This window comes from Moschus berezovskii, chromosome 3 (assembly GCF_049115385.1).
Source record: "Moschus berezovskii isolate FMDL1 chromosome 3, NW_MosBer_1.0, whole genome shotgun sequence".
Taxonomy (NCBI): Eukaryota; Metazoa; Chordata; class Mammalia; order Artiodactyla; family Moschidae; genus Moschus; species Moschus berezovskii.
This window is the reverse complement of record NC_142462.1, coordinates 73,377,952-73,403,216: the sequence shown is the minus strand read 5'-3', so window position 1 is coordinate 73,403,216 and position 25,265 is coordinate 73,377,952. Positions and strand designations below refer to the sequence as shown.

At 43.2% G+C, this 25,265-nt stretch overlaps 1 protein-coding gene across 6 annotated transcripts in view; it reads right to left on the bottom strand.

Annotated features, from left to right (window-relative positions):
• The window catches only part of PDE1C (phosphodiesterase 1C), a 525,292-nt gene that overhangs the window by 305,260 nt on the left and 194,767 nt on the right, over positions 1-25,265 (bottom strand). The window contains exons 1-2 of one of the 6 annotated variants that reach the window (XM_055420917.2): positions 14,574-16,484; positions 13,874-13,976 (exon numbers count right to left, since the gene is read on the bottom strand). The exons of 4 other annotated variants lie outside the window; for them this stretch is intronic. In XM_055420917.2, the coding sequence (XP_055276892.2) occupies positions 13,874-13,974 (101 nt within the window). In that variant the 5' untranslated portion in view covers positions 13,975-13,976; positions 14,574-16,484. Of the gene's footprint in view, positions 1-13,873; positions 14,360-14,573; positions 16,485-25,265 lie in introns of those variants that run through there. One more of the 6 variants, XM_088834594.1, reaches the window with a different exon arrangement.

Sequence of the window (25,265 nt, the reverse complement as noted above, 5' to 3'; positions counted from 1 at the left end):
TCTCTGTTCGCCCATGCCTAAGGGAGCCTGCAGGCTGTTCATTCTGACACCCATCCAGCAGTGGTCCCTGTTAGCCTAGCAGATCCACACGCTTTCCTCTAATGTCAAAGCTGGATCATTGCTCAGAAAGAAAGGGAAAGGGGAAAAAATAAGAAAGAAAAGCTAGGTATTTAGGAACTAGACACTATGATAATCCTTAGAAATATCTAAAACTATCTTTTAAGAAAAAACCCTTTTTATTGATAATTCCCTAAAGACTAAAGCCCAGTGAATTGCTTACACAGACTCCCTAAACATCCTCTAGAAGTTACAACTAAGCACAGAGATATCATGCTATAGCTAGAATCAATGATGAACCATATCCATTCACTTGCTAGGCAAATTAAAAGACTCCTGGTCTTTATTGAAAAATCAATATTTGTTTAAGTCTGGAATGTTGCTATGGAACTGTGGATTGCCTAAGAAGTATCAAATAGTGTGTACATGTTATGTGTACAGAACAGGGGAAGGGATGAGCTCCCCTGGAAGCTTTCTGTCCCTTTACGTCGAGCTGAGCACCTTCTGACAAGTGGCTACCAAGGCAGGAGCAATATCGAAAATCAAAGAGCACTGACCCCCAATATTTAAAAAGGTTCCTTAAAGCTGTCCATGACTGTGTCATCTAGACCCTTAACTTCTAGACCTTGAACTTCATTTTACCTCTCTTGGCCCCAGTCAGAGAGAGAAGGGATGAAACTAGGCCAACTTAAGGAGTGGCTCCAGCCACAGTAAACACAGTAAAGTAAAGCCAAGAGCAAGGAAATAACAAGAAACAACGGAGTGGGGAGAGCGAGGATGCTTTTAAAGAGCTTTGTTTGCTTTTTGGTAGCTAGGAGTTTCCAAAGTACTGGACACACCCACAACCACATGGAAGCTTCACATACTTCAAAGTCAAACAGAGGACCTGGGAATCCTTCCTGATAGCCTGGGTGAGTGAGAGCCAATTAAGCATTGAGGTTAAATCATGAAGCGCCTGGCAGTCTCACTTTTTTAAAGTGAGTATCTCTGAGTAAGAGCCATATGGTTACTGCAATAATGAGGTTTATAAATAGGCTTAATATTCAAACAATCTGGCTTAGAAAAACCAAAACTTGTGCTTAGGCTCCAGGTTGACAGCAAGATACCTCCCAGTTGAACACAAGAAGGTTTTCTGGTCTGGGAAATTGAATATGCAACAACTCCACATGCATGGTGAGAATTCCAGTTCTGCCTGAAATCTTCTCCGGGCTTTCTGGGCAATAATGACTCACACTGCCCCAGATCCCATCAGATTCCATCTCCATCCTTCCTTACTGAGATCACTACTGCTACTGATACACAGACAGCTTTGGAAATTTTGGTTCTCAGGCCTCAGTTCCCTCAAGGGACAGAAGATTGGGGGACAGATTCAGAAAAAAAAAAGCACACAGCAAGACTCGGGGAATTAAATACGCGTTCTCACAAGTTCAGGTCACATGCAGCTCATTCGTGGGAAAGTGGACTGAGATAAAATACCACAAATACCCATGAAATTAGCAAGGACCTGAATGATCATCTGATCCTCTGGTTTTGTTTTTTAGTGGCATATGGGGTACAGACTGAACAGAACTGGATATCCCCAGAAAATTCCATTGAATCTGTCTTAAGTCATTTGTACAGACTACTTTAGATGTTGCTCAAAGTGGAAGGCCCTTGTACATTTCTTCTCATTTCTACCAGTGATTTCATATTCCATGATACCCATGTTAAAACCTAGATTCGCAAAGCTATATATACTAATTGCTTAATGGATTTTCCCATTTTTTATTTTTTAATGTAATTTTATTTTGATCTTCATTGTCGCTTTTACTTTGTAAAATTTTATTTATTTATTTATTTATTTATGGCCACACCACTCAGCACATGGGACCTTAGTTCTCCAACCAGGGATCGAACTCCCACCCCTTGCAGTGGAAGCACGGAATCCTAACCACTGGACCACCAGGGAAGTCCTCCCATATTTTTAACAAGTAAATGCCAATGGGGGGGAAATATATATATATAATATATATATTATATATATATATGTTGCAATCTCCTGGCACATTCAAGCAGACTATTTGAGGGGAGAAGGAGAAAAAGATATTAGAGAAAGTGAGTCTTTCTTCCTTTACTTGCTCAAGTATTTCTTAACTGATAAGCTACAGAATGAAAGACCATGTGGGCAACAATTCTATTTTCCTGCTCTGCCAAAGATCCAAGTCAGAACAAAAAAATAACGAAATGACATAAACTTACTTTCACCTGGAAAAACCCAACAATTAGGAAAGAGTTGTTTCTGCTTCAATTTTCTAAAGAACTTTTCTGTCAGATTGTCTATCGGGGAAAATTGTCCTACAGATTCATACTCTTCCATTTAGGGATCTTAGAAAATGAAGATCATGTTTGGAGACAGCAACTCCCAAAGTATAGAGTTTCAGTTATGTTTAAACTAGGGATGAGACCAAAGTCAAATGAAGGAAACCTTCGAGAGAGTGGTTGAGGATGGTGAATCAGAAAACTGAGAGCATGTTCATCTGAAACAGAGCTGTGCAAGACACTCAATGTTTAATTCATTTCTGGGAGCAATGTTTCTATCTAGTGCTGGCTTGGTTGTGGCAAAAAGAGAAATCTCTGAAGAGAAGATTTAGTTCAAACTACTGGTGATGGACAGGGAGGCCTGGCGTGCTGTGATTCATGGGGTTGCAGGGAGTCGGACACGACTGAGCGACTGAACTGAACTGAACTGAACACGACCCCCAGCGGCTCAGTGGTCAAGAATTCACCTGCAATCAGGAAACGAAGGAGACACGGGTTTGATCCCTGGGAAGGTCCCCTGGAGGAGGGCATGGCAATCCACTCCAGTATTCTTGCCAGGAAAATCCCATGGACAGAGGAGCCTGGCGGGCTGCAGTCCACGGCGTCATAAAGAGACACAACTGAAGCCACTGAGCATGCACACACACACACACACGACCCCACAGGAAGTACCATCTGTACCAGCAACAATTCACAGTCACTCCACCCAGTCCCCAAGGTGCCCACATTCTCACAGGCTTATGTCTCCATTGCTCCCCGTCCCCAGTCCCATCATTTGCCTGCAGACAGCTGCTCAGACACAAATATCCAAATCTCCTGGTCATGCCTGCTTCTCTCGTGGGCCTGGGTTAAAAATTCCAGCACTCAGATTACTGTCTAACAGGCCCCAAAATATGACCCCTCCCAAAAGAAAGCTGAAACCTTCCTCTGAAAAGCATTATTTGTGAGCAGATCAAGCACTGTTTCCCTCTAGCTTAACATCCACTGCTCACAGCTGGGCAATGAGCCCATCAGTGGCACAAATGAAAAAATATAGAAAAGCTATTAGAGAAAGAAAACAGAAAGTAATGCCACACTTGTAGAAGTCCAAACAGTACTTTTTTGCGTAAGTGATTTATCCCTCCATTCACATATTTACTTACAGTGTTCTAAGTACAGTAAAACTGTGTGGGTGGGAATAGGAGAGATTTTTGTGACCTCCTTCCTGGAAGCCTGACTCCTGCTTAGATAAACATCAATGAGAAAAGCTGAAAACAAAAATATTTCTTAGTATCTGTGACGACACTGCCAGAAGGGAGATAAATCCAAAGGATTGAGACAAAATCTCACTCTGCAGATATAGTCCTGAAACCAGAGGAGGGGTGGGTTTTTAATTGAATTATCCAGAGAGATGCTTGAATTTTCTACTCTATTTTTCCCATGTAGATTTAGCCAGAACAAAACTGTATCTTCTGCCAAGTTTAACTTCAGAGACCAGTCTAATAATGTTTTTTAAGCCTTTCCTATCTACTCCCATAGCACTCCTTCTGTCTTCCTCCCAACTTGTTATCATAACCTGCTCCTGGCAGAAAGCAGCTATTGGTCATTTATAATTTCAGGTGAATGTTAAGTCAATACAACAGCTCCTTGAAAGCAGAAGTCCTTCTTGTTTCCTCTAAAATCTTCTCTCGCAATAGAATCATCTAGAGAAGGCTCCTGTCTGGACACACACTCCGCAAATTTCAGCAATTTGAATATGGCAAAAGTAAGGTCAATGCTCAAATGCTCACCCCACTCACCTACCAGATGCACTCCTAGAGACCATTCAGAGCTCCACGGTCAACTGAATGAATAGGTTGAGCATTCAAACTAAATTCTCCTCAGCTACAGTTACCTTCACTGAAACTATCCAAACTCCCAGAAGCAAGGGCTTTGAACAATTCTTTCATTTATTTAACCATGACTAATTCCAGTCAGTGGGTTCATAGGCAGAACGGCAGAACGGCAGTTCTACACATTTATGAGGCGTGATTTACAATGTGCTGTGAGTGCTTAGTTGCTCAGTCATGTCTAACAATTTGCAACCCCATGGTGTATAGCCCGCCAGGCTCCTCAGTTCATGGAATCTTCCAGGCAAGAATACTGGAGCAGGTTGCCATTTCCTACTCCAGGCTATCTTCCTGACCCAGGAATCGAACCTGTGTCTCCTGCATTGGCAGGCAGATTCTTTACCACTACACCCCCTGGGAAGCCCTGATTTATAATAATTCACCCTTATATTTCACAAATCAGCTACAAAGGATGCTGTTCATGAAAATGTTTATAGTTTCCCATAGTAACAGACCAGGCTCCAAGTAACAACCTAGAATAGTACAGTAAATATAAAATATTGGGGGGGGGGTAATTTAAAGATTTGTAAAACCTCTTAGAGCCATCCTCAGACAACAGTCAGAGTAGTAGAGGGAAAAAAGGGGGGGAATGGGATATTAATCTGAATTTGAACTACTAAAACACATCAGGGAGTAGTTTTAAAAGACTAATATTCCACTGCTGGATTTATTCAGTGTCTCTAAAGTGTAGGGAAAGTCTTGGTTATTTAAGAATTTCAGGTGTTTGGAATCTGGATAAATCGTATTTAATGTTCTTTGGATGTCCAATAGTGACTTTCAGCCAAAATGCATCCTCAAGTTGATTTTCACACTTCTAGTAGCCTCAAGGGAAAGGAAAGCTATATTTTAATTGGATATTGAATATTGGGTCCCTGCAATAGGCCTTTGGAAGGGAGTAGAAAAGAATGGTGGGAGGACCACTTTTGGATGGCTTCCCAGGTGGCACTAAAGGGTAAAGAACCCACCTGCCAACGCAGGAGACATAAGAGACACAGGTTCGATCCCTAGATCAGGAATATCTGGAGTAGGAAATGGCAACCCATTCCAGTATTCTTGCCTGGAAAATTTCATGGGTAGAGGAGCCTGACAGGCTATAGACCAGGGGTCACCAAGAGTCGGACACGACTGAAACAACTTAGCAGGCAAAGAGCTGTCAGGAAAAAGGCCAAGAATGAGGCAGAGGTGATGTGAAGGGTGAGCACTATCGCAGAACTAGGGGTGCTCCGAGAGTCAGAGGACACCCTGGGAGCAGCAGCACAAGGCTGCACCCACTGGACAAGCCTATACCACAGGACGGCCTCCTGCAGCGTGTAGGGAGCTCCATCCACCCAGCCAAGCTCCACCAGACCCTTCTGCAGGGGGCAGGCTCCAAGCTCCTAGTCTCACTGCCCGGCTCACACCCAGCAGTCCCCACAAGGTCCAAGACAAGAGCCTCATTCCATTTGGTTTCTTGGGTCGTGGTCTCTTTCTGCCTTTAAAATAGTGGAAACGACCCCATCTAGCCCCCAGGTTTCTGTCCTTGCCGCAAACTCATGTCGTGATGGACATGACACTACCAGTCAATACAAGGGATCTTAAGCAAAGCTATATAAATGTGCCTCACAGTTAATCATTATTTTTCTTAGTCGTCCCTCAAAGAGCTATGAGGTGGGTCATGTGAGCACTTTCCCTCCATAAGAGGAAACTGGAAACAAGGAAAATGAACCAAAGAAAATTGAAGACAGAAAATGGAGCTAGAAATGAAGAAATCTTTCTGCTTAGGGCTACTTCTCAAAAGACAGAGGCTGTAGAACAGTCAAAATAATAAACACTTGGTTGCAAAAGACTGAGTTGTAATTAGCTAGTGTAATGCTTAGTTGCTCAGTTGTGTCTGACTCTTTGCAACCCCATGGACTGTAGCCTACCAGACTCCTCTGTCCTTGGGGATTCTCCAGGCAGGAATACTGGCATGGGCTGCCATGTCCTTCTCCAGGGGATCTTCCCAACCCAGGGATGGAACCTAGGTCTCCTGCATTGAAGGCAGATTCTTTACAGTCTGAGCCACCAGGGAAGCCCAATTAGCTAGTAAGTTAGCACAACCAAATTATGACAAGCAAGTGACAATGTACTAATATACTGTATTAGTATTCAAGTATAGAAATTTTCATTCTAAATTTAAGAATCTACTTAACCCTTTTTGATATTCACTTCTTTCTCCCCTTCCATATACATTAAGAACATAATTCAGGGAGACAATCCATCTTGATTAGGAGAAAAAAGACTCAAAAACAGTCCCTCAAACACAAATGTCTTCCTTCTCTAAATCCTAGGACATTGTGTCAATGTCATTTATCTAGCAATTAATTTTTTTTGTCCATACTTTGTCTTTTTTTTAACTTTTCACCTCTATAAAGAATTGTCTTGTCTCCTTAACTAGATCATGCTGCTGCTGCTGCTGCTGCTAAGTCGCTTCAGTCGTGTCCAACTCTGTGCGACCCCATAGACGGCAGCCCACCAGGCTCCCCCATCCCTGGGGTTCTCCAGGCAAGAACACTAGAATGGGTTGCCATTAAGTTTCCCAAAAGCAGGGCTTTTTTTCTAATATTTTCATATCTCTTCTGAAGCTCCTAATATCCAATATATAATAGCAATCCAATAAAAATATGCTGAACTTTCTGACATATGCAATTAAATGGGAGAGTGGGAGGCCCAATTAATACCCTAAAATATGTAATCTGTGGGAAATAAACAACAATTTTTTACATTATTCTTTTGGATTTCCTTTATTAGTGAGACTCAGATGAAGCCCCTCTTCCCTGTTCATCTCTTTGCAAGGCTTTAACTCACAACTAGGACTCTCAGACCCTAGGCTCCAGGTCAAAGGTCTCTCCATGTTTTTTAGGCTGTTATTACTGACAGCTGCTTGGACCTTCCAAAGGTGGTCCAAGATATGCTCCAGTTCACCACATCTAAACCCGAATTTATCATTCTGCTGCATCCAAGCCCACGCTTCCCTCTGTAGTCTCTAACAAGGCAAAGACGCCAAACTCACTAAGACATCTGAGACGAAACAAACTTAAGACAACTTCTCTCTCTCTCTGCTCCTTTCTAGTGTCAAACGTGCCCCCTATTCTCTCCTCCGTGGTGGTACTATCATCACTGAAGAATCTTCTCCAACTCATCTCCAGGCCTCAAGTCTCTTCTCCCATCTGTCCTCCAGGCTTCTTCCAGAATAGCCACCTTAAAACTCAAATCTCCTTTTGTTACTCTCTAGCTTAAAGTCTTTTAACACTGCCTTATACTGCAAGGAGATCCAACCAGTCTATTCTAAAGGAGATCAATCCTGGATGTTCATTGGAGGGACTGATGCTAAAGCTGAAACTGCAATACTTTGGCCACCTCATGCGACGAGTTGACTCACTGGAAAAGACTCTGATGCTGGGAAACGTTGGGGGTGGGAGGAGAAGGGGACGACAGAGAATGAAATGGCTGGATGGCATCACCTACTCTGTGGACATGAGTTTGAGTGAACTCCGGGAGTTGGTGATGGACAGGGAGGCCTGGCGTGCTGTCATTCATGGGGTCGCGGAGAGTCGGACACGACTGAGCGACTGAACTGACTGACTGACTGACTAGAACTTAAGGAATAAAATGTAAAGTCTTTGAAATTCCATGCATCCCAAAAAAAGATTCCCTGAAAGATGAACGGACAGTGCCTGGAACACATTTGTATGTGTGTATAAAGCGCTCAAACGGCAAACCATTCAAGTATTCTTGCCTGGAGAATCCCATAAACAAAGTAGCCCGGAGGGCTATGGTCTATAAGGTCGCAAAGAGTCGGACACGACTGAAACAACTTAGCACACACACGCGTGCACACACACGCAACATATTCGAATACCTGCCTCCTTAAACTATGAGCATGTATAGTTCTGAATAAACCAAAAATAAATGTTTAAAGAATTCAATGTGTTACTGCCTGGCCCCTGGCTTCCTTTCCAACCTTCTCTCTCCTCCCATCCCTCTGTACCTTGGCACACTGTTACCTCCACTTACTAGCTTTATCTGTCCCTCAGTATTGTACTCGATGAGCTGCCAGAGGATACCTCACAGTTACCTTTTAAAGAAAAATATCTAAGGTCTTACACAGGGAAGGTAACCCTGTTTCTTGGACAGCTGATGGACTAGGGACCAATGCGGGGGCCCACTGCTTCCAAGGTGAGCTGGGAGATTTCCGTCCAATAGCTCCATGTTGAATGACTACAACTAGACCCAAACACACTCTCTCCCTTGGGATTACCGGTAAAAGGTGAGCACAGGGAAAGGCACTGAACTCAGTCTGTATTCCTAGTAAGTAGGCGCAGCTTCTCCAGTGGTCCATAAAAACATTTCAGAATTCTGAGCTGACTTATTCTGGACTGACTGGATGACTCCCTGTTTTCCTTATGTTGCTGCAAAAGGCTAACATGAATGAAAGAAATCTGTGCGTGTTTCTTCCTCATGACTCCAAGGACTCTGCTCACATTGTCTGCAGCTCACTGCTCACACCTTCTCTGGCCCTCCCAGGAGGAAGTAGCTCCCCGCACATCCCTTGTAACTACAGTCAACACTTCCAGGGGTTCATCTCTTTAGCTATAGCCTTATAGCTTATCCACTTTGGCACACCCAGGGTTTATCAAAGTAACTGGTACATAATAGACACTCAGTAAGTGTTAAGTGACTAAACTTCTGAACAGCTGCCTGACCATTGATGACCTTATTTTTTAAAAAATGTCAGATGAGTAGAAATAAATACAGAATGAGAAGGCTTTATTAAATGAGAAATATGAAACCAAAGCAAGGCATCTTTGCCTACGGAACCCCCCTACTCCCTGGCCTACTTTTGATGTATAGTTGGGAAGAGTCACTTAAGTTCTCTGTACTTCAGTGGGGTTTTAGTGAAGCCTTTCAGAGACCCCCAAACTCAAAGGAGCCTAAGCGGGAACAGAGCCTGATGGATTCATGTAGCAGGGACAGCAGATTAAACCAGATAAACAACTGTAGGAATGGGGAAACGTGGAAGCAGACCCAGGGATTTTCACTCCTTTTTCTCCCCTCTGCTTCCCTGTAAGTGTTGACCTGTCTCCAGTCATTGAAATGTCCTCTCCACGCAGTAAGAAGTGAACCCAGCAGCAACCACTAGAAGAACCCAGAAAAAGGCAAAGTAACACTCTCCCTTGGCCAATAGAGAATCTCAGTGGAGGACTCGACTGCTTGGGTTCTGTGCCACACTTGGGAATGACCACTGTTGGCAGAAAGGCAAACAATCTGGCATCTTGAGCCCATGGGGAACCAGGAGCAGGGAGGAGGCAAAGGAGTGAGGGGACCGGGTCTACTGCCATAATAAGGGGGGTGGGGGTGGGAAAGCATGCTGAATAGATAGAAACAATAATTCCAGTCTGTGAACCTGATAACCATACATTTGGGGACACTTCAGTAACCAAAACAGACCCCCAAAATACTATGCCTTCATGAAACTTGTATTTTAGTTGGAAGAAAAAGGCAATAAACATAAGAAATCATACCTCCATTTATATTCATAATACTATTTTAGATAATGTGAAAAGAGCATCAATCATCTTCACAGAGTGTTATATAAGCATAAAATTTATTGTATTGACTACCTCATAGTTGGGCAAAACAAATACATGGTGGCTTAATTACCATTGTGACAATAAATGCCAAGAAATAAGTGAAACCTGTTCTCTTGCCCTCAATTAAAAAAAAAAAAAAGAGAGAGAGAGCACCCTTTTGCCATCATATAACAAGAAAAACTCTTGGTTGGGACCCAAGGTACAAGTTATGACTCAAAGCCAGAGCACCGTGAGGCTCCCCCTCATCACCAGAGGAAGCAAGTGCAGTCATCATATTTTCCCTGACTGGAAGATTCCCTAACAAAACAGCCATTGGGAGGGGCCCTTAACAATTCCACCCACTCCTACAGAGGAAAGAGCAAGGACAATGGCACTTGGGGGACAACGGAGGAAACAGAAACACTCACAAAAAAAGGTTCTTCTCAGAAATACAAGAGGACAGCACCCCCCTGACAGATATAATTAAGAAGGCTCAGGTGTACAGTGTTTGTTCCCTTCCGGCTTAGAGAGATGTGAGCATGCGTGGGAGAGGGCTATGGGGAGAGGCTGAGGAACATCACCCACTCCTTGAACCACAGATGGCCTCCACACATTGGTGGGCAGCACCTCCCTCAAGGGAAGAGGGAGCTGTCACAATAAACACCTGGGCTTGCAGGGTTTTGTCATCTCAGTGGTGGTAGACAGTGCTTAAAATTCACATTTCCAATATTTGATGTACTATGAGTATGCTGAGGATGTTACAAGGTTAGATTAAGAGTTCTTCCTAATTTTTTCCTGGAGAAATACGTCAGAGTCCTAGCTTTCAAATATGTATTGGTAATTTACTATAGAGCACACAGTATTTGTAGGCACTGGAGATACTTCAGGAACCAAAACAGACCAAAAAAAAAAAGAACTATGTCCTCAGGGAACATATATTTTAGTTGGAGGAAGTAAACATAACAAATAAATTTAACATATAGTGTCAAGATACTGAAACATGCTAAAGAAGAAAGTAGAGAGTGGGAAGGGGGATGTGTGGGGCTTATACAGAGGATCATCCTCTATATTCTCGGCACTGTAGATTCTTGGCAATAATCCTCTTACTGCTGGTAAAGACCACTCCAGACCAGTGCAGAAAAGAGGAGAGAGAAAGGGAGGAAATGAGAGAACCTAGCTAAATATAAGCCTTGGCCTTCCCAACTTTCCACCTTAGTTTAGATTCCTGTGCCCAACCTGGGCAATGATGTTAATTAAACCCACCACCCATCTAGTTCATGAACTATTGTGTTGATAGTAGCATGGGACCTATAAGCCTATAATCTTCATTTTGAATATTGAAAAGTTTACCTCTGAGTCTTCATGCTTCTTTCATCACATACTGATTAAGTACCTACTATGTACCAAAGCTTGTTCTAGGCACTGGAGGTTACAGCAGTGAGCAAGACACACACAGTCACCACCCTAAAGAACTTACATTCTAACTGAGGAGATGAAAAATTCAAAAGTTGATTAAATAAGCACAATACTTACAAGAAGGAGACAGATACCAGTGAACAGTCCAGGCAGGAGATGATCAAGTCCTGAACTTAGATGGCTCTCAAATGAGCTGAACCGAATTCCTGACTATCTCTGATCACGTATAAAGCCCCTACCATACAGGAGTGAACTCCGGGAGTTGGTGATGGACAGGGAGGCCTGGCGTGCTGTGATTCATGGGGTCAAAAAGAGTCGGACGCGACTGAGAGACTGAACTGAACTGAACTGATACAAGTGTCATGATAATAAATTGGTGTAAAAATCCAACTGTGGCTATTGAGTCTTTCTAAAACGTGGAAGAGCAGCTTCTTTCCTCTTATTGTTAATGCACCGTGCAGACAAATAGATACACATCCTTCCATCTCCTAATGTTTCTATTTTGTTAACTGCAGAAGTGTTATTCCAAGTTGTATAAAAAAGCATGTGCTTTGGTCTCCAGAATCTTTAGCAACTTATTATAGCACTACTGTTTTGTTTTGTTTTAAAGTGGTAGTAAGAACTATAAGAGCAGAAAAAAATACTATTGTCATAACAATAGTAACATGTCCTTTTTCAAATTAGAACGTGAAGTTACAGATCTCCTGGGACTGCTGCTGAGCAGGATGTTTCAGCAGGAAGGGTAAAAAGAGAAGGACTCAAAAACACATGCTTGGAAAAGAATCAACCCACACCTTTTATGTTCAAAAGTACAGGGTGCTGGATAAACACGAGAGGCATGAAAACAAAATTGCAGATACATCACACCCCAGCTATCTGGGGAGAGAAACCTAACTGATGAAACAGAAGAAGTTACGAGACAGTGTGTTCATTGTAAGCCCCAAAGACTTTTTCATATGAGTTTCCCACCTCAGCCTGGCTGATTTGCTCCAACCCTCTACTCCAACCTGAGTAACTCTGTTGAGCTGGTTGAAAGCAGCCCAAAACGTTTCTGAGTATGTGCACATGAGTCCCTCCTGCTGGGGTGGCAAGGAGACCAACTTGACAATACCCTGCCGCTGTATACCAGGGACCCAGACTCTGTGGATGCAACAAACTTTCCGTGTGCACCTCAAGATGATGAGCTGGAATGTTCATTACGTAGGACGTGAACTTGTAAACACCTCTGTGAAAGAGGTGCTGCATTGCATGCATATCAACTGTCGGAAGAGCCTGCCAGCCAAAAAGACAAGATTTCCACATAAGTTTACAGCCTCTGCTTGCAGCAGCCAAACAATGCAAAAGGCATGCTACTTGGCATGGTTTCCCATTTAGATCAATGGCAATGAAACTCACTTTGATTACTGATGGAAGGGCTCTTACAAAGTGCACTTTAAATAGGGATGCCTTAAAGAAACACCTATCTTACTGCTTTCCTTTAGAAACTCTGAATATCCTGGTTGGAATATAGTCTCCCCCAAGATGAAGATAACTCAGATCAGTGCCTTTCTGATTTGTTTTGGGGTATGTGTGTGTGTGTAAGTGCGTAGGCATACATATGTGCTTTCAAAAACATAACTGCAGCAAAACAAACTACGAAGGAGCTGGTTTTCCTATCACCACCCTTGGTAGGAACAGAGTATCTGGAGAATATACTTGGAGAAAACCTTTTTTTTTTAATCTGCCCTAGATATTTGATGGCAAATATCTGGTGGTTATGGAAGGTATCTTTGGAACCTACCTGGTCAATTGAGAAGCAAGCCGTAACCATACAGCTCTCACTGCAGCTTCCTGACTGGGATAACCAGCAGTTCATTGTTTAAGAAATCTTTTCACGGAAAAAAAAAACAAAAACATGTACTTTCAGGTCACTTCTCCTCAGCACCCAAAAACAGGCAAAACCCAATGAAGTGAATGAAATTCAGAGATCTCTGTCCCTCAGTCCAGCTATAACTCTGGCCATATTGAAAACAAATGACCTATTTCAGTGTTCAGATCTTGCTAGAAAACTCCAATATTGTTTCTGAACCCTACTGTCTCCAAAAACAGCCCTTCCTTCCAGTAACTCTTTTCCTGCTAGAAAGAATCCTAAGAAAACATTTGAAGTTGCAGTAGGCTAGGGAGAGGAAGAGGAAGATTTAACAACCAGAAAGAATATTGAATTTGAACTGCTGGTAAGTTCTTGGACCACCTGCCAAAGTGTCTGCAAGCATTTTCCAGAGAATAACTCTTCCTTTGATTAAAAATCTGTGATCTGAGTCCCCAAACTTTTCTCCCTTGATCAACTGAAAAAAAAAAAAAAAAAGAAATATCTTAATGAATATTGAGCTATACTGTAAGTGAAATCTAAGGACATCTCCCCTTCCTCAAAGAAAGCATTACTGGGAAACAGCAAGGCATTCTACAGCACTCAGAAAGACAAGTCTCATTGTTGAAAGAAAGGCAGCAGTGACTGTAATTAACTAGGAAGCGGTTGTGGAACTTCTCCCGCTGTATTTAAAGGGCCATGCAGGAGTGAGGGTGAGCAGTCGTGACCGGGGCTGTGTAGTTAAAATACTGATGAGAGAGGGAAATGAGGCAAGAGAAGTAAACAGGTTTACTTACAGCCCTCGGAGCCGAAGCCAGATTTTCTCGATCTGTTCGGGTTGCAGGTATTTCAGAGAGTTGCTCTCAAATTCTTCAATCTCCTTGGTGGGTGACTCCATAGCTGCAGGTTATCACTGGGAGTGAGGCCCGAGTGAGTTTGGGTTGTCCCCTCCCGCCTCCTCGCCCAGTCCAGCCCTCCAGCTCCAGCCCGGCGCCGCGCGTCTGCCTCACTTTCTGCGTGCGCTCCCCTTTCTGCGCCCCCAAATCCTGGCTTAAAGCGGGCCCGGAAAGCCGGCGACCCTGGGCCCAGATGCCCCCCGGAGGCAGCTGCGGGAACCAGCTCCCGGGCTACTGCCAAGGGTAGGAATTGTGCTTTTGCTCTAGGAAAAATCACCTCGGACCTACTCGTATTCTTTTTTTCTTTTTTGTCCTCAAACAAAGCCGCGGGAGCGAACCGTGGGGCAGCTGAAGGATTGTAGGGGAAAGGGAGGACCGAGAAGGGAGGAGAGGCGGCGAGGAGGGAGAAAGTGAGAAGGGGAGAGCGGGGTGAGGGATGAGCCCAGAAGGGGCCAGCGCCGGCCGGTCTGTCTGACCCTGAGGCCGCGCACCCTGGCTGCGCCAGCGCCCCCTGCCTTGGGGCGCCCCGAGGCTCCCCTTCCCGGTCCCTCTCTCCCTGCCCCGCTGCCTTCGCGCCCCTTCTCTGTTTTCTGTCACTTACCAGTAGCTCTGCTGACAAGCGAGAAAACTGACAACTGCGAAGAGTCGTCTGCGAGCGCGCAGGGGCCGGCGTCAGGTCTGGCACCCGCGGGCGCGAAGGGAGGGGCGCGCGGAGCACTGCCGTCTGCGGGGCACAGGCTCGCGGGGCTCCAGCCCCGCACCCGGAGACCCGCGCGCGCCAGGGCGGCCCGCCGCGGCGCAGGGCCCCCAGCCCCGCGCGCCGATGGCTCCCGAAGCCCGCACAAAATGAATAGCACGGCACCTCACTCGGAAACCCCAGGAAACCGAGGTCTGTGTCCTCCCCGGCGGCTGGCGGGGCAAACAGCCAAGGTGAGGTTCCGCGGAGTTCGTGCTTGGAGCTTTCATTCACAGCGCTCACTTCCACGCCCGCCAGAGAGCCAGTTCCATTTTGAAATATTAAAGCAATTGACAGGGACTAAAGTAACCACACATCACACTTAGAAAGTCCCGATATATTCTTCCTAATGGGAGTCTTCATCTCTCTCCCCCGTCCCCGCCGCCAAAAAATGGTGTGAAAATATGAACAAAAGTAAGGCGGTAGGAGTTTCCACTGACAGACTCTCAAAGGGTCCCTGCAAGGCTGTGCTGGGCAGATGTTGACAGTGGAGAGGAGTTTCGGCTCCACGAGGCTACAACTCAGTATCTGAGTCCCCCGAGGTCATTCACAATGTCAATAAAGTGAATTGCTCGAACAGAATGGGATCAGTAAGGGGAGGAGGGAAAGAAGTGAAAGTGTCGTGTCTTTTCAACTCTTTTGACCCTATGGACTATACAGTCCATGGAATTCTCCAGGCCAGAATACTGGAGAGGGTGTCCTTTCCCTTCTCCAGGGGATCGTCCCAACCCAGTGATTGAATCCAGGTGTCCTGCATTGCAGATGGATTCTTTACCAGCTGAGCCACAAGGAGAGGCGGGAGGTGGGATTCAAAAAGAGACCAAAGACAGAAAAAGAAAGACTCTGACAATTTGATTTCAGCCCTGACGTCACAAACTGGTGGTCAAACTCCCTTCTAAATGCAGCCATCACCACTTCCCAGGGGCCATGTCAAACCTGGGACTCAGGGCTCCTGAGATTCAAGACACAACTTGCCCCCATAATGGTACTTTCCTCCACTAGCAGTTAATGATTCTTCCAGTTACACTCCCAGTATTCTTTTTCTGTCCATCAGATATTTGCCTGCTTATCAAAATTAAGATAAATGTAAAGGTGAGAACTAGCTTTTCTCCATTGCTCAAGTAAAATTCCATTCAAGTGGCCCTGATAAAGAAAATTTTAAGAGTGTTTAAATCCTAAATGCTCATCCATTGGGAAGTGGGCATTGATTTTCCATAAATTAGATTTAAGAGTGCCCCATTCATTCCAGTGGAAAAGGTATCTGCTTCAAAGTGAGATGACAGAACTTTTTGACTGAAAAGAACTCACACACTCACCTACAACAATCTTAAGTCACCTCATTAAACTTGGTCCTTAAGGAGTTTCTGGAAGCACTTACAGTTCCACTGAGTTAAAGGCAAAGGCAGCATTAAGCAGTCAACATATTAACATAAAATTCATTTACCTAAATGAAACCAATTTACTCACCCAATGTCACCAAGCTCGGAACAGTGACCTGGTGGAATCGGACATTAAGAGGTTATTTTAATGACTTGTTTGGGGGATGCAGGACAGTGTATGATACCCAAATGGAGTTCCCATCAGACTGTATACCTTGGGCAACCTGCTATCATAATATGGAAGCATAGTAATGATAAAAATAGTGAGCACATACTGAAACTTTCTGCGGTCCCAACCCTGTTCTAAGGGCTCTATACTCACATAATACCAACAATATTATAAAGAAAATACTATTATTATCTCCATTTTACAGTAGAAAACTGAAACACAAGAAGGTTATCTAAACCTACCAGGAAGAGAATTGAACTGGAAAAGGCCAGAGTTTGAGTTATGACTCATTACCTTATCCAATACAAAACTGTCCCCTTCATAGGATCCCGTTTTCCACATCTTTAAAGAATTTATGCAAAAAGTTTTTTATGTCTGTTTCACCTTTATGATTCTATGAGGTCATCTGGAAAGAACTGGGGAGAAGAAATGCTGAAAAGAAAGATGCATATTGCTGAATACATACTTTAACTACATCATGGTTTCTCCAAGGACTGGCCTAGAAAGAAAGGATAGAAGGGAATTTAAAAGGATGATACTCAATTTCCTACCATCCACCATATCTATGACTTTTTCTTTGTGTTACTGGGATGTTAATCAAGTCAGAGAAAAGCAAATTTTGGAAGAAAAAGAAAAGAAATAACCTTTCACTTTTTTAAATAAGCTAATCAGAGAAGGAGGAACAAAAATAGTCTTTATAAGTTTATGAAGCATGATTTTGTTTCATTTTAGAAAAGTTTTAAAAAAGTAAACATGTATGAGAAAGTTAATAAGGACATAACTTTATTTTAGAGTCAAAGTAGTTTTTGGAGCTAGGGGAACCTTAAAGATAATCTAATTTAGACATCTTCAAATTCTTTAAGCAATAGAATATTTTATTTCAAATTAATACTTTAAGGGATTTTAATACATACCTCAGATTTAAAAAGTAAAGAAAGATGTGCTCTTGTTGCATGGGGAAGTAGAGTACTTAATTCTCAGGGTCAAAGCCCACCTCTGCCTTTTCCATATTCCATCTCTGAGTAACCAATGCTCCCACTTCACAGATGAGAAAACTGAGGTCAAAGTACCATAAAACACCTCAGGATTCCTTGCTTCTTATTGAAGGTTATTTCTAAACCACATCAGAAAGAGTTTGTCCTCTCTCTGCCTGCAAAATATTACTACTTTTGGATACACTGTTATTATGTCACTCGGATTTTGTTGTCTCTTTATCTATCACAGACAGGGTATGCCTGCATGCTGTAGCAACATAACATTACAAGCTACAATTTCCACTGGCAACCTTGCTTTGGAGGTCAGTTTCCATGGCAACTTCCTATCCCCGCTTTTTGAGTAAGACCTTTCAGGAAATTTTATATGGCAAAACATCATTAATCAAACATGCTGCTAAGTCACTTCAGTTGTGTCCGACTGCATATACACATAAATATACATAACATATATATACAAACATATAATTGCCAAATTAATAATCCACCAAATCAACCTACCTAAGGAGGTAAAAGACTTGTACTCAAAAAGACACTGATGAAAGAAACTAAATATCACACAAACAGATGGAAAAAAATACTGTGTTCTTGGTTTGGAAGAATCAGTATTATTAAAATGACTATACTACCCAAGGCAATCTACAAACTCAATTCCATCCCTATAAAAGTATCAATGGTATTTTTCACAGAACTAGAACAAATAAAATTTGTATGGAAACACAAAAGTCCCTGAATAGCCAAAACAGTCTTGAGAAAGAAGAGAGCTGGAGGAATCACGCTCCCTGACTTCACACAATCCAACAGTAATCAAAAGCCACAGTAATCAAAACAGTATGGCACTGGCACAAAAATAGACGCAGAGATCAATGAACAGGATAAAAAGCCCAGAAATAAACCCATGCACCTATAGTCAACTAATATAAAGGAGGCAAGAATATACAATGGAGACAAGACAGTCTCTTCAATTAGTGCTGAGAAAACTGGACAGTTACATGTAAAAGAATGAAATTAGAACATTCTCTAATACTATATACAAAAATAAACTCAAAATGAATTAAAGACCTAAATTTAAGACTGGATACTATAAAACTCATAGAGGAAAACATAGTCAGAACACCCTTTGACATAAATCACAGAATTTTTTTTTTGATCTGTCTCCTAAAATAAAGGAAACAAAACCAAAAATAAACAAATAGGACCTAAGCAAACTTGAAAGCTTTTGCACAGGAAAGGAAATCATTGACAAAATGAAAAGACAACCAACTGAATGGGAGGAAATACTTGCAAATGATATGACTGATAAGAGATTAATGTCCAACACATATAAACTCAAGATCAAAAAACAAACAACTAGATTTTAAAATGGGCAGAAAAACTGAAATGACACTTTTCCAAAGAGGAAAGGCAGTGTCTAACAGAACATGAAAAGATGTTCAACATTTTTACTCATCAGTTAAACACAATTCAAAACCATGAGATATCACCTCACGCCTATCAAAATGGCTATCATCAAAAAGAATAAAAATAACAAATGGTGGGGAGGAGGTGAAGAAAAGGGAATCTTTGTACACTGTTTGTGGGAATGTAAATTGATGCAGCTTCTGCAGAAAACAGTATGAAGATTTCTCAAGAAACTAAAAATAGAACTACCATCAGTTCAGTTCAGTCGCTCAGTCGTGTCCGACTCTTTGCGACCCCATGAATCACAGCACGACAGGCCTCCCTGTCCATCTCCAACTCCCGGAGTTCACCCAAAGTCATGTCCATTGAGTCGGTGATGCCATCCAACCATCTCATTCTCTGTCGTCCCCTTTTCCTCCCACCCCCAATCCTTCCCAGCATCAGAGTCTTTTCCAGTGAGTCAACTATTCCCATGAGGTGACCAAAGTATTGGAGTTTCAGCGTTAGCATCAGTGCTTCCAGTGAACACCCACGATTGATCTCCTTTAGAATGGACTGGTTGAATCTCCTTGCAGTCCAAGGGACTCTCAAGAGTCTTCTCCAGCGTTTTTCCAGTGGTCATGTATGGATGTGAGAGTTGGACTGTGAAGAAAGCTGATCGCCGAAGAATCGATGCTTTTGAACTGTGGTGCTGGAGAATTACCATATGACCCAGCAATTCCACAAATGGGTATCCAAAAAAAAACCAAAAGCACGAATTCAAAAGATATGTGCACCCCAATGCTCATAACAGCATTGCTTACCATTATCAAGGTATGAAGCAAACTAAGTGTCCATCAACAAGTGAATATCTAAAGAAGATGTGACATACATACACAATGGAATACTACTCAGCCATTCAAAAGAATTAAATTTTGTCATTTGCAGTGATATGGATGGACTTATAGGACATGTGAAGTGAAGTAAGTCACACAGAGAAAGGCAAACACTGTGTGATATCTCTTATATGTGGAATCTAAAAAAAATACAACACACTAGTGAATAAAACAAAAAGGAAGTATACTCACAGACACAAACTAACAGTTTGTTGCAAACCACCAGAACAAACTAGTGGTTACCAATATAAAGAGGTGGGGCAATCAAGGGATGGGGCAGGGGCGATGCAAACTGCTGGGTGGAAGATAGGATACAGGGATGTTTTGTACAACGTGGGGAATATAGCCAATATTTTGTAACAACTGTAAGCGTAGTATAACCATTGAAAGAAACTGTATAAAAATAAAAACAAAAAATAAGATCTTTGGTTCAGGAATTAAAACCGTTCCCCAAATAGACAAATAACTTAACCTAAGTACCGAAAAACCTCCACATCATCAGCATTAAGGATCACAAGATCAGAGAGAAAGTGAGCTCCCTGTACATGGCAGAGTTCAAGCAGAAGCTGCGTGACCATCAGACAAGGGAGTAGGAATCAGGCTTTGCAAATATAAGAATGACCCCTCAGGTCCCTTTCACTGTGACAATGTCACAATTCAGTAATAACCACACTAGCCACACCACTACCCTTACTGCTTATTGAGAACAACCATGTGCCAAGCTCCATGCTAAGCACATCACAGGCTGGCTCATTTTCATCCTCAATGAAACACCTCAGGAGAATTCATTATGCCCATTTACAAGCTACAATACTTTGGCCATCTGATGCGAAGAGCAGACTCTTTGGAAACAACCCCATTGCTGGGAAAGATAGAAGGAAGGAAGGGACAACAGAGGACAAGATCGTTGGATGGCACCACTGATTCAAATGACATGAGTTTGGGTAAACTCCGGAAGTTGATGATGGACAGGGAGGCCTGGCACGCTGCAGTCCATGGGGTTGCAAAGAGTCAGACACGACTGAGCAACTGAACAACAACATTTACAAGTAAAGACAGAGAGGCTCCCAAATGCCCTGCTATAGGGGTAAAGCTAGGTTTTAAATCCAGGCCAGAGTGCAAAGTTCTTTTCCCTTAATTATATCTCCTCCGTGCAGACACATAAAAAGACAAAAGATATATAACAGAGAAGGTGGAGCTGCAGGAGCACAGTTGAGGGGTGGGAGGAATCAAGAAGGTTATAGAGTAGAGGTAACGTCTGAACTGGATCCTGAAGGTGGAAGGTGGATGGAGGCAGGTCATTCTCGAAAGAGGGAACTGTATGGAAAAAGACACAGAAGCGTGAGAAAGGGTGGAGTGTCCAGCAATCCACAAACAATTTTATGTGGTTTGACTGTAACTGCATGACTAAGAGGAGCAACAGAAAGTACTGGAGGGGTCAGCCAGACCTGCATGGTCATGGAAGAAGCCTGGGCTCTCTTCTGTGGATGACAGGGAGCCATGGATGTCTCTAGGTGGAGGAAAGCACAGTCACATGTGGAGGGTACTTGCTGCCACAGTGCCATGCAACAACCACTGGGCAAATGATAACCAGGGCTCCATAGGAGGAAGCCAGTTACCAAACTCAAACAAGCTCCTTGGCTTACCAAGGAGGAGCTAGATAAAGAAAACTGGATAGCTGCATAAAGTCAGGAAAAACACAGCATTATCTCCCATGAATACTCATCTTCTAGCTTTGAGATTATGACCACTTGCTTTGACCTCCATGAAACAAGCAGTGCCCTTGATACATTTTTCATGACTTGCCAATGGCATCCTCTAGAGTCTGTTGATGGGGAAATTCTGGAGAAGCCTTTAGGACATCGCAAGTAGCACCACTGGGCACAGCAGCCCCTCCTTCCCGCCTACACAGATGTGAGCCAGCCCCCATGACACACTGTCAACACAGGCTCTTCTCTCCCACAGGCTTTTCTTTCTGGCAAGGGGCCTCTTTGGTGATGATCACAGTGCTTTCCCCCTTGATTTCTTCTCTTTTTGGCTTCATAATATGGGGCAGACTCTGTACCAGGAACCACCTCCACCATGGAAAAAAAAAAGGTGCAAAAAGAGAAAGTGGACTGATGAAACTCAGAGGACCTAGTCTCAGCCCCACACGAAATGCGGCTCATCTATCCAGAGTGTGGCTCAGAGAGGCGGGGAGAGGAAATGGGAGGAGAGTCCCGGGGGTCGTCTGATGTAACCTGCATGTGACCCAGTTTTTGCCCCTCTCTCTGGAAGGATCCTTCAGTTGCTCTGACAGGAGAAATTCGTGTAACCCTTCCAGTGGAGGTGACACAGGAAAAGGAAAGGACCAGGAGTAGCTTTGAATCACATGTGACCTGGAACAAGACCCTTCTCTTCTCCGGCCAGGGCTGGGTTGGGCTCAGTCACCTCTGCATCTTTTCCCAGCTCTCACATCCCTGACTCGAAACCTGCAGCCTGGTCTGAGCTAACTAAGCTTTTCATGGACCCAAAAAAGCTGTAGAAAAACCTGGAATCTGGCCCCTGGATTGATTTGACTATAATAAACATGGCGGCTAGGTTGGCCAATCGAGTCATCCACCTCCTACCTCTGAACAAAGTGGTCTCAGGGTGACAGGTAACTAAAGCAGATCCAGCACTGGTCCTTTATGGAAAATTTGATGTGGCCTTTGGGAAAAAGAGAGGAAATCTACTTGTCTTTTTCCTGAGATAACAAGCTCAAAGACTTGAGCTTATTTTGGCCCTGGAGTTATCTTTTTTACCATGTAGAGAGGGTATACCAGAAAAAAATGCCACCAACATAGAGAAAAGCAGAGAGAAGAACTAAAACAAAAAATGTTAAAGGATCTTCTGAGCTCCTTGATCCTGCTATGCCTACCCATGGACTTTTAAGTTATATTAACAAAGTAAATACCTTCTACCCCACCCCATGTTGTGTTTTTTTTTTTCACTTAAACTAAGCTGAATAAGATTCTGTCACTGACAACTGAAAGAATCCTAGCAAATACAACTCCTCTCTTAAAGGATTGCTGTAAGGAGTTTTAAAAAAACCTGTATGACCAGTATCTTAAACTCTGAAGGCTCTCATGAGACAACAGTCTCTCCCCTATCTCATCTGTCCAACAGCATATGAAAGAAGGGAAGCTGAAAGGAGATTTCATTTTGATAAAATCTCTGATTTTATATATATAAATATATATATAATATATTTATTATAAATATATTAAAAATGTATAAAATCTCTGTTTCTGATAAATAAATCAAAAATTGTGTTTCAATAACTTAATGGCCTGTCAAAGCACTGCCGTATTATACACATTAGCCCCTCCAAAAAAACAACCCTAGAATGAGTGAAACACATATTATTGCTATCCCCAGTTTAGAAATGAAGTGGATGAGATCTGAGAGGTCTCTCAGCTGCCCTCCAGCTGGTCTACCCTCCAGCTAGTGGCCGGGAAACGTGACAGCACAAGGCTTTCCTGACTCCTGGCCCCAGTGGCCACCCTGCCTCTCAGAACACACTGCCAACCCAGCAGAATTAACTTGGCTATACTAATGAAATTGAAAAATTTGTTCATGTAAAACTGCTGATGCTATAGTCAGCCAAATTCTGACCCAAATGCACAAAAGTTGGCTGGTTGTTCTTATGTCGCCATAAAGGAAATTTGAATATGAAAGCCTCAGCGCTGAAAGAGACCTTAGCAATCCCTTTACCTAAGCTCCACTGAGAGAAAAGTGCAGCCCAGGCAGGTTCCATAACCGCACAAGGCCTGGAGCTGGATGTTGGTAAAGCTGGCTCTAGGAGCCGTGTCCCCAGAACCTGGTCCAGGGCTCTATAATCTCTGAACTTCTTCCTGGGTCTCAAAAACAGCTCCTGTGGCCACCCAAGGATTTGACTCAAGGGTTGGTTCACAGATACAAAGAAGGGATGTCCGCTCAACCCACGGATCATTGGCAAAGGCTTTCCAAAAGAAGAATTTAGAGGAAGAGAAACTCCAGGAAAGTGGAAACATGTGCAGTGGTTCAGGTCACAACAAGGAACTCCGAGTGATGGGGGCCAGGGGGACAGGAAAGGGACAATGGAAAAAGACTGGATCTGCAGACAAAGGTGGGCCTGAACCACCACGGGAAAGCTCAGTTTTTCTATGTTCTTACCGATGAGGAATCATTAAAATCTGCTGAGCAGGTGTGTAGTAGAAGCAAATTAGAATTATGATTTAACAAGTATGATTTATAAAGAAAGATAAAAATAAATCTCAAAAATTGTTTTTGAACAGCCACCAGAGAAGATTTGAAGATTCTTGTCTCTGTACTAGGGAAGGTGTTGGGGCGGAGGGCGGGCGGTGGCAATCTCACAAATAAATGCTGGAAACTTTTAAATTTCATTCACTCATTCATTCAACAGACATTTTCTTCGTGCTTACTCTGTGCCAGGCACTCTGTAATGGTAGATATGCAGAGGTCAATAAAACATCCAGTGCCTACACCATGAAGCGACCGTCTAATTAGGGTACCAGATGCTGAACGGATTATAAAACAATAAATACATCATTATAAATTGTGAAAAGTGCTGAAAAGAAAATAATCAGAAACTGTTTTCTCCAGTATAGAAAACAGCGGGAGTTGGACCTATGTATAAATAGGTCAAGAATTTCAACCAGCTAGTGCTCTATCACAAACCACCCTCTAAAATGTAGAGACTCAAAACAACGGCAAACAAAGCTTTTATCTCTCATGATTCTGTGGGTTGACCAGGCAGTTCCTCTGCTGGTCTTGCTTAGGGGTCTCTCATGAGGCTACAGTCTGATGGCTATCAGGCTAGAATATCCAATCCAACATGGTTTCACTCACATGTCTGAGGCCTTGGCAAGGATCTCCCCCTCTCTCTCTGTCTCTCCCTCTCCCCTCCCCACTCCTCTTTCTACATGGTCTCTCCATGTGGCTTGCTGAGACTTCTTTAGATGGCAACTGCATTGCAAGAGCAAGTGTTCTAAGAGGCAGGAAGTAGAGGCTGCCAGTCATCTTAAAGGCCAGGCCCCAAACTGGCACAGCATCACTTTTCGCTGCATTTGGCTGATTAAAGCAACCATGGGGCCCAACTCTGATTCAAGGGCAATAGAAATAAACTCCACCTCCCAAGGGAGCGGGGAGGGGTGGAAGTAACGCAGATTTTACAGCCATCTTTAGTCCACCTAAGTGGTCAGGGATGGCCTCTGTGAACAGATGACATCTGAGCCAAGACCTGAAGGAGGAAAAGCAGTCACCCAGTAATAAGCCTGAGAAAAGCATTTCTGATAAAGGGGACAGCATAGGCATAGATTCTGAGGCAGAAAGAAGCATCTGATGGGTCAAGGAATTGGAAGGAAGCAATTTGTGACTAGAGGAGGGACCTGGCAAAAGAAAGACTGGCTGGAATTGGGTGGTGGAAGCAGGTGGGTGGAGCCACAGCAGTCTTGAGGGCAGATTTATGGGCCAGCTTTCTCTTGAAGAGAAATGGGAAACCATTAGGGATTACAAGAGATGTGTGTTTATGAAGGATCACTGGTTGCTATGTGAAGAAGGGCTGGAAAGGAGCAAGAATATCCTCTGGCTTAATCAAAGATGCTAAATGATATCAAGAAGTGACCTGAACTGAGAAGGGACCTCAGACACCTGAGCTCTAGTATCCAAAATCCACAGTGATAATCCTGAACTAATTCGTCAGTGATGATGAAATCATT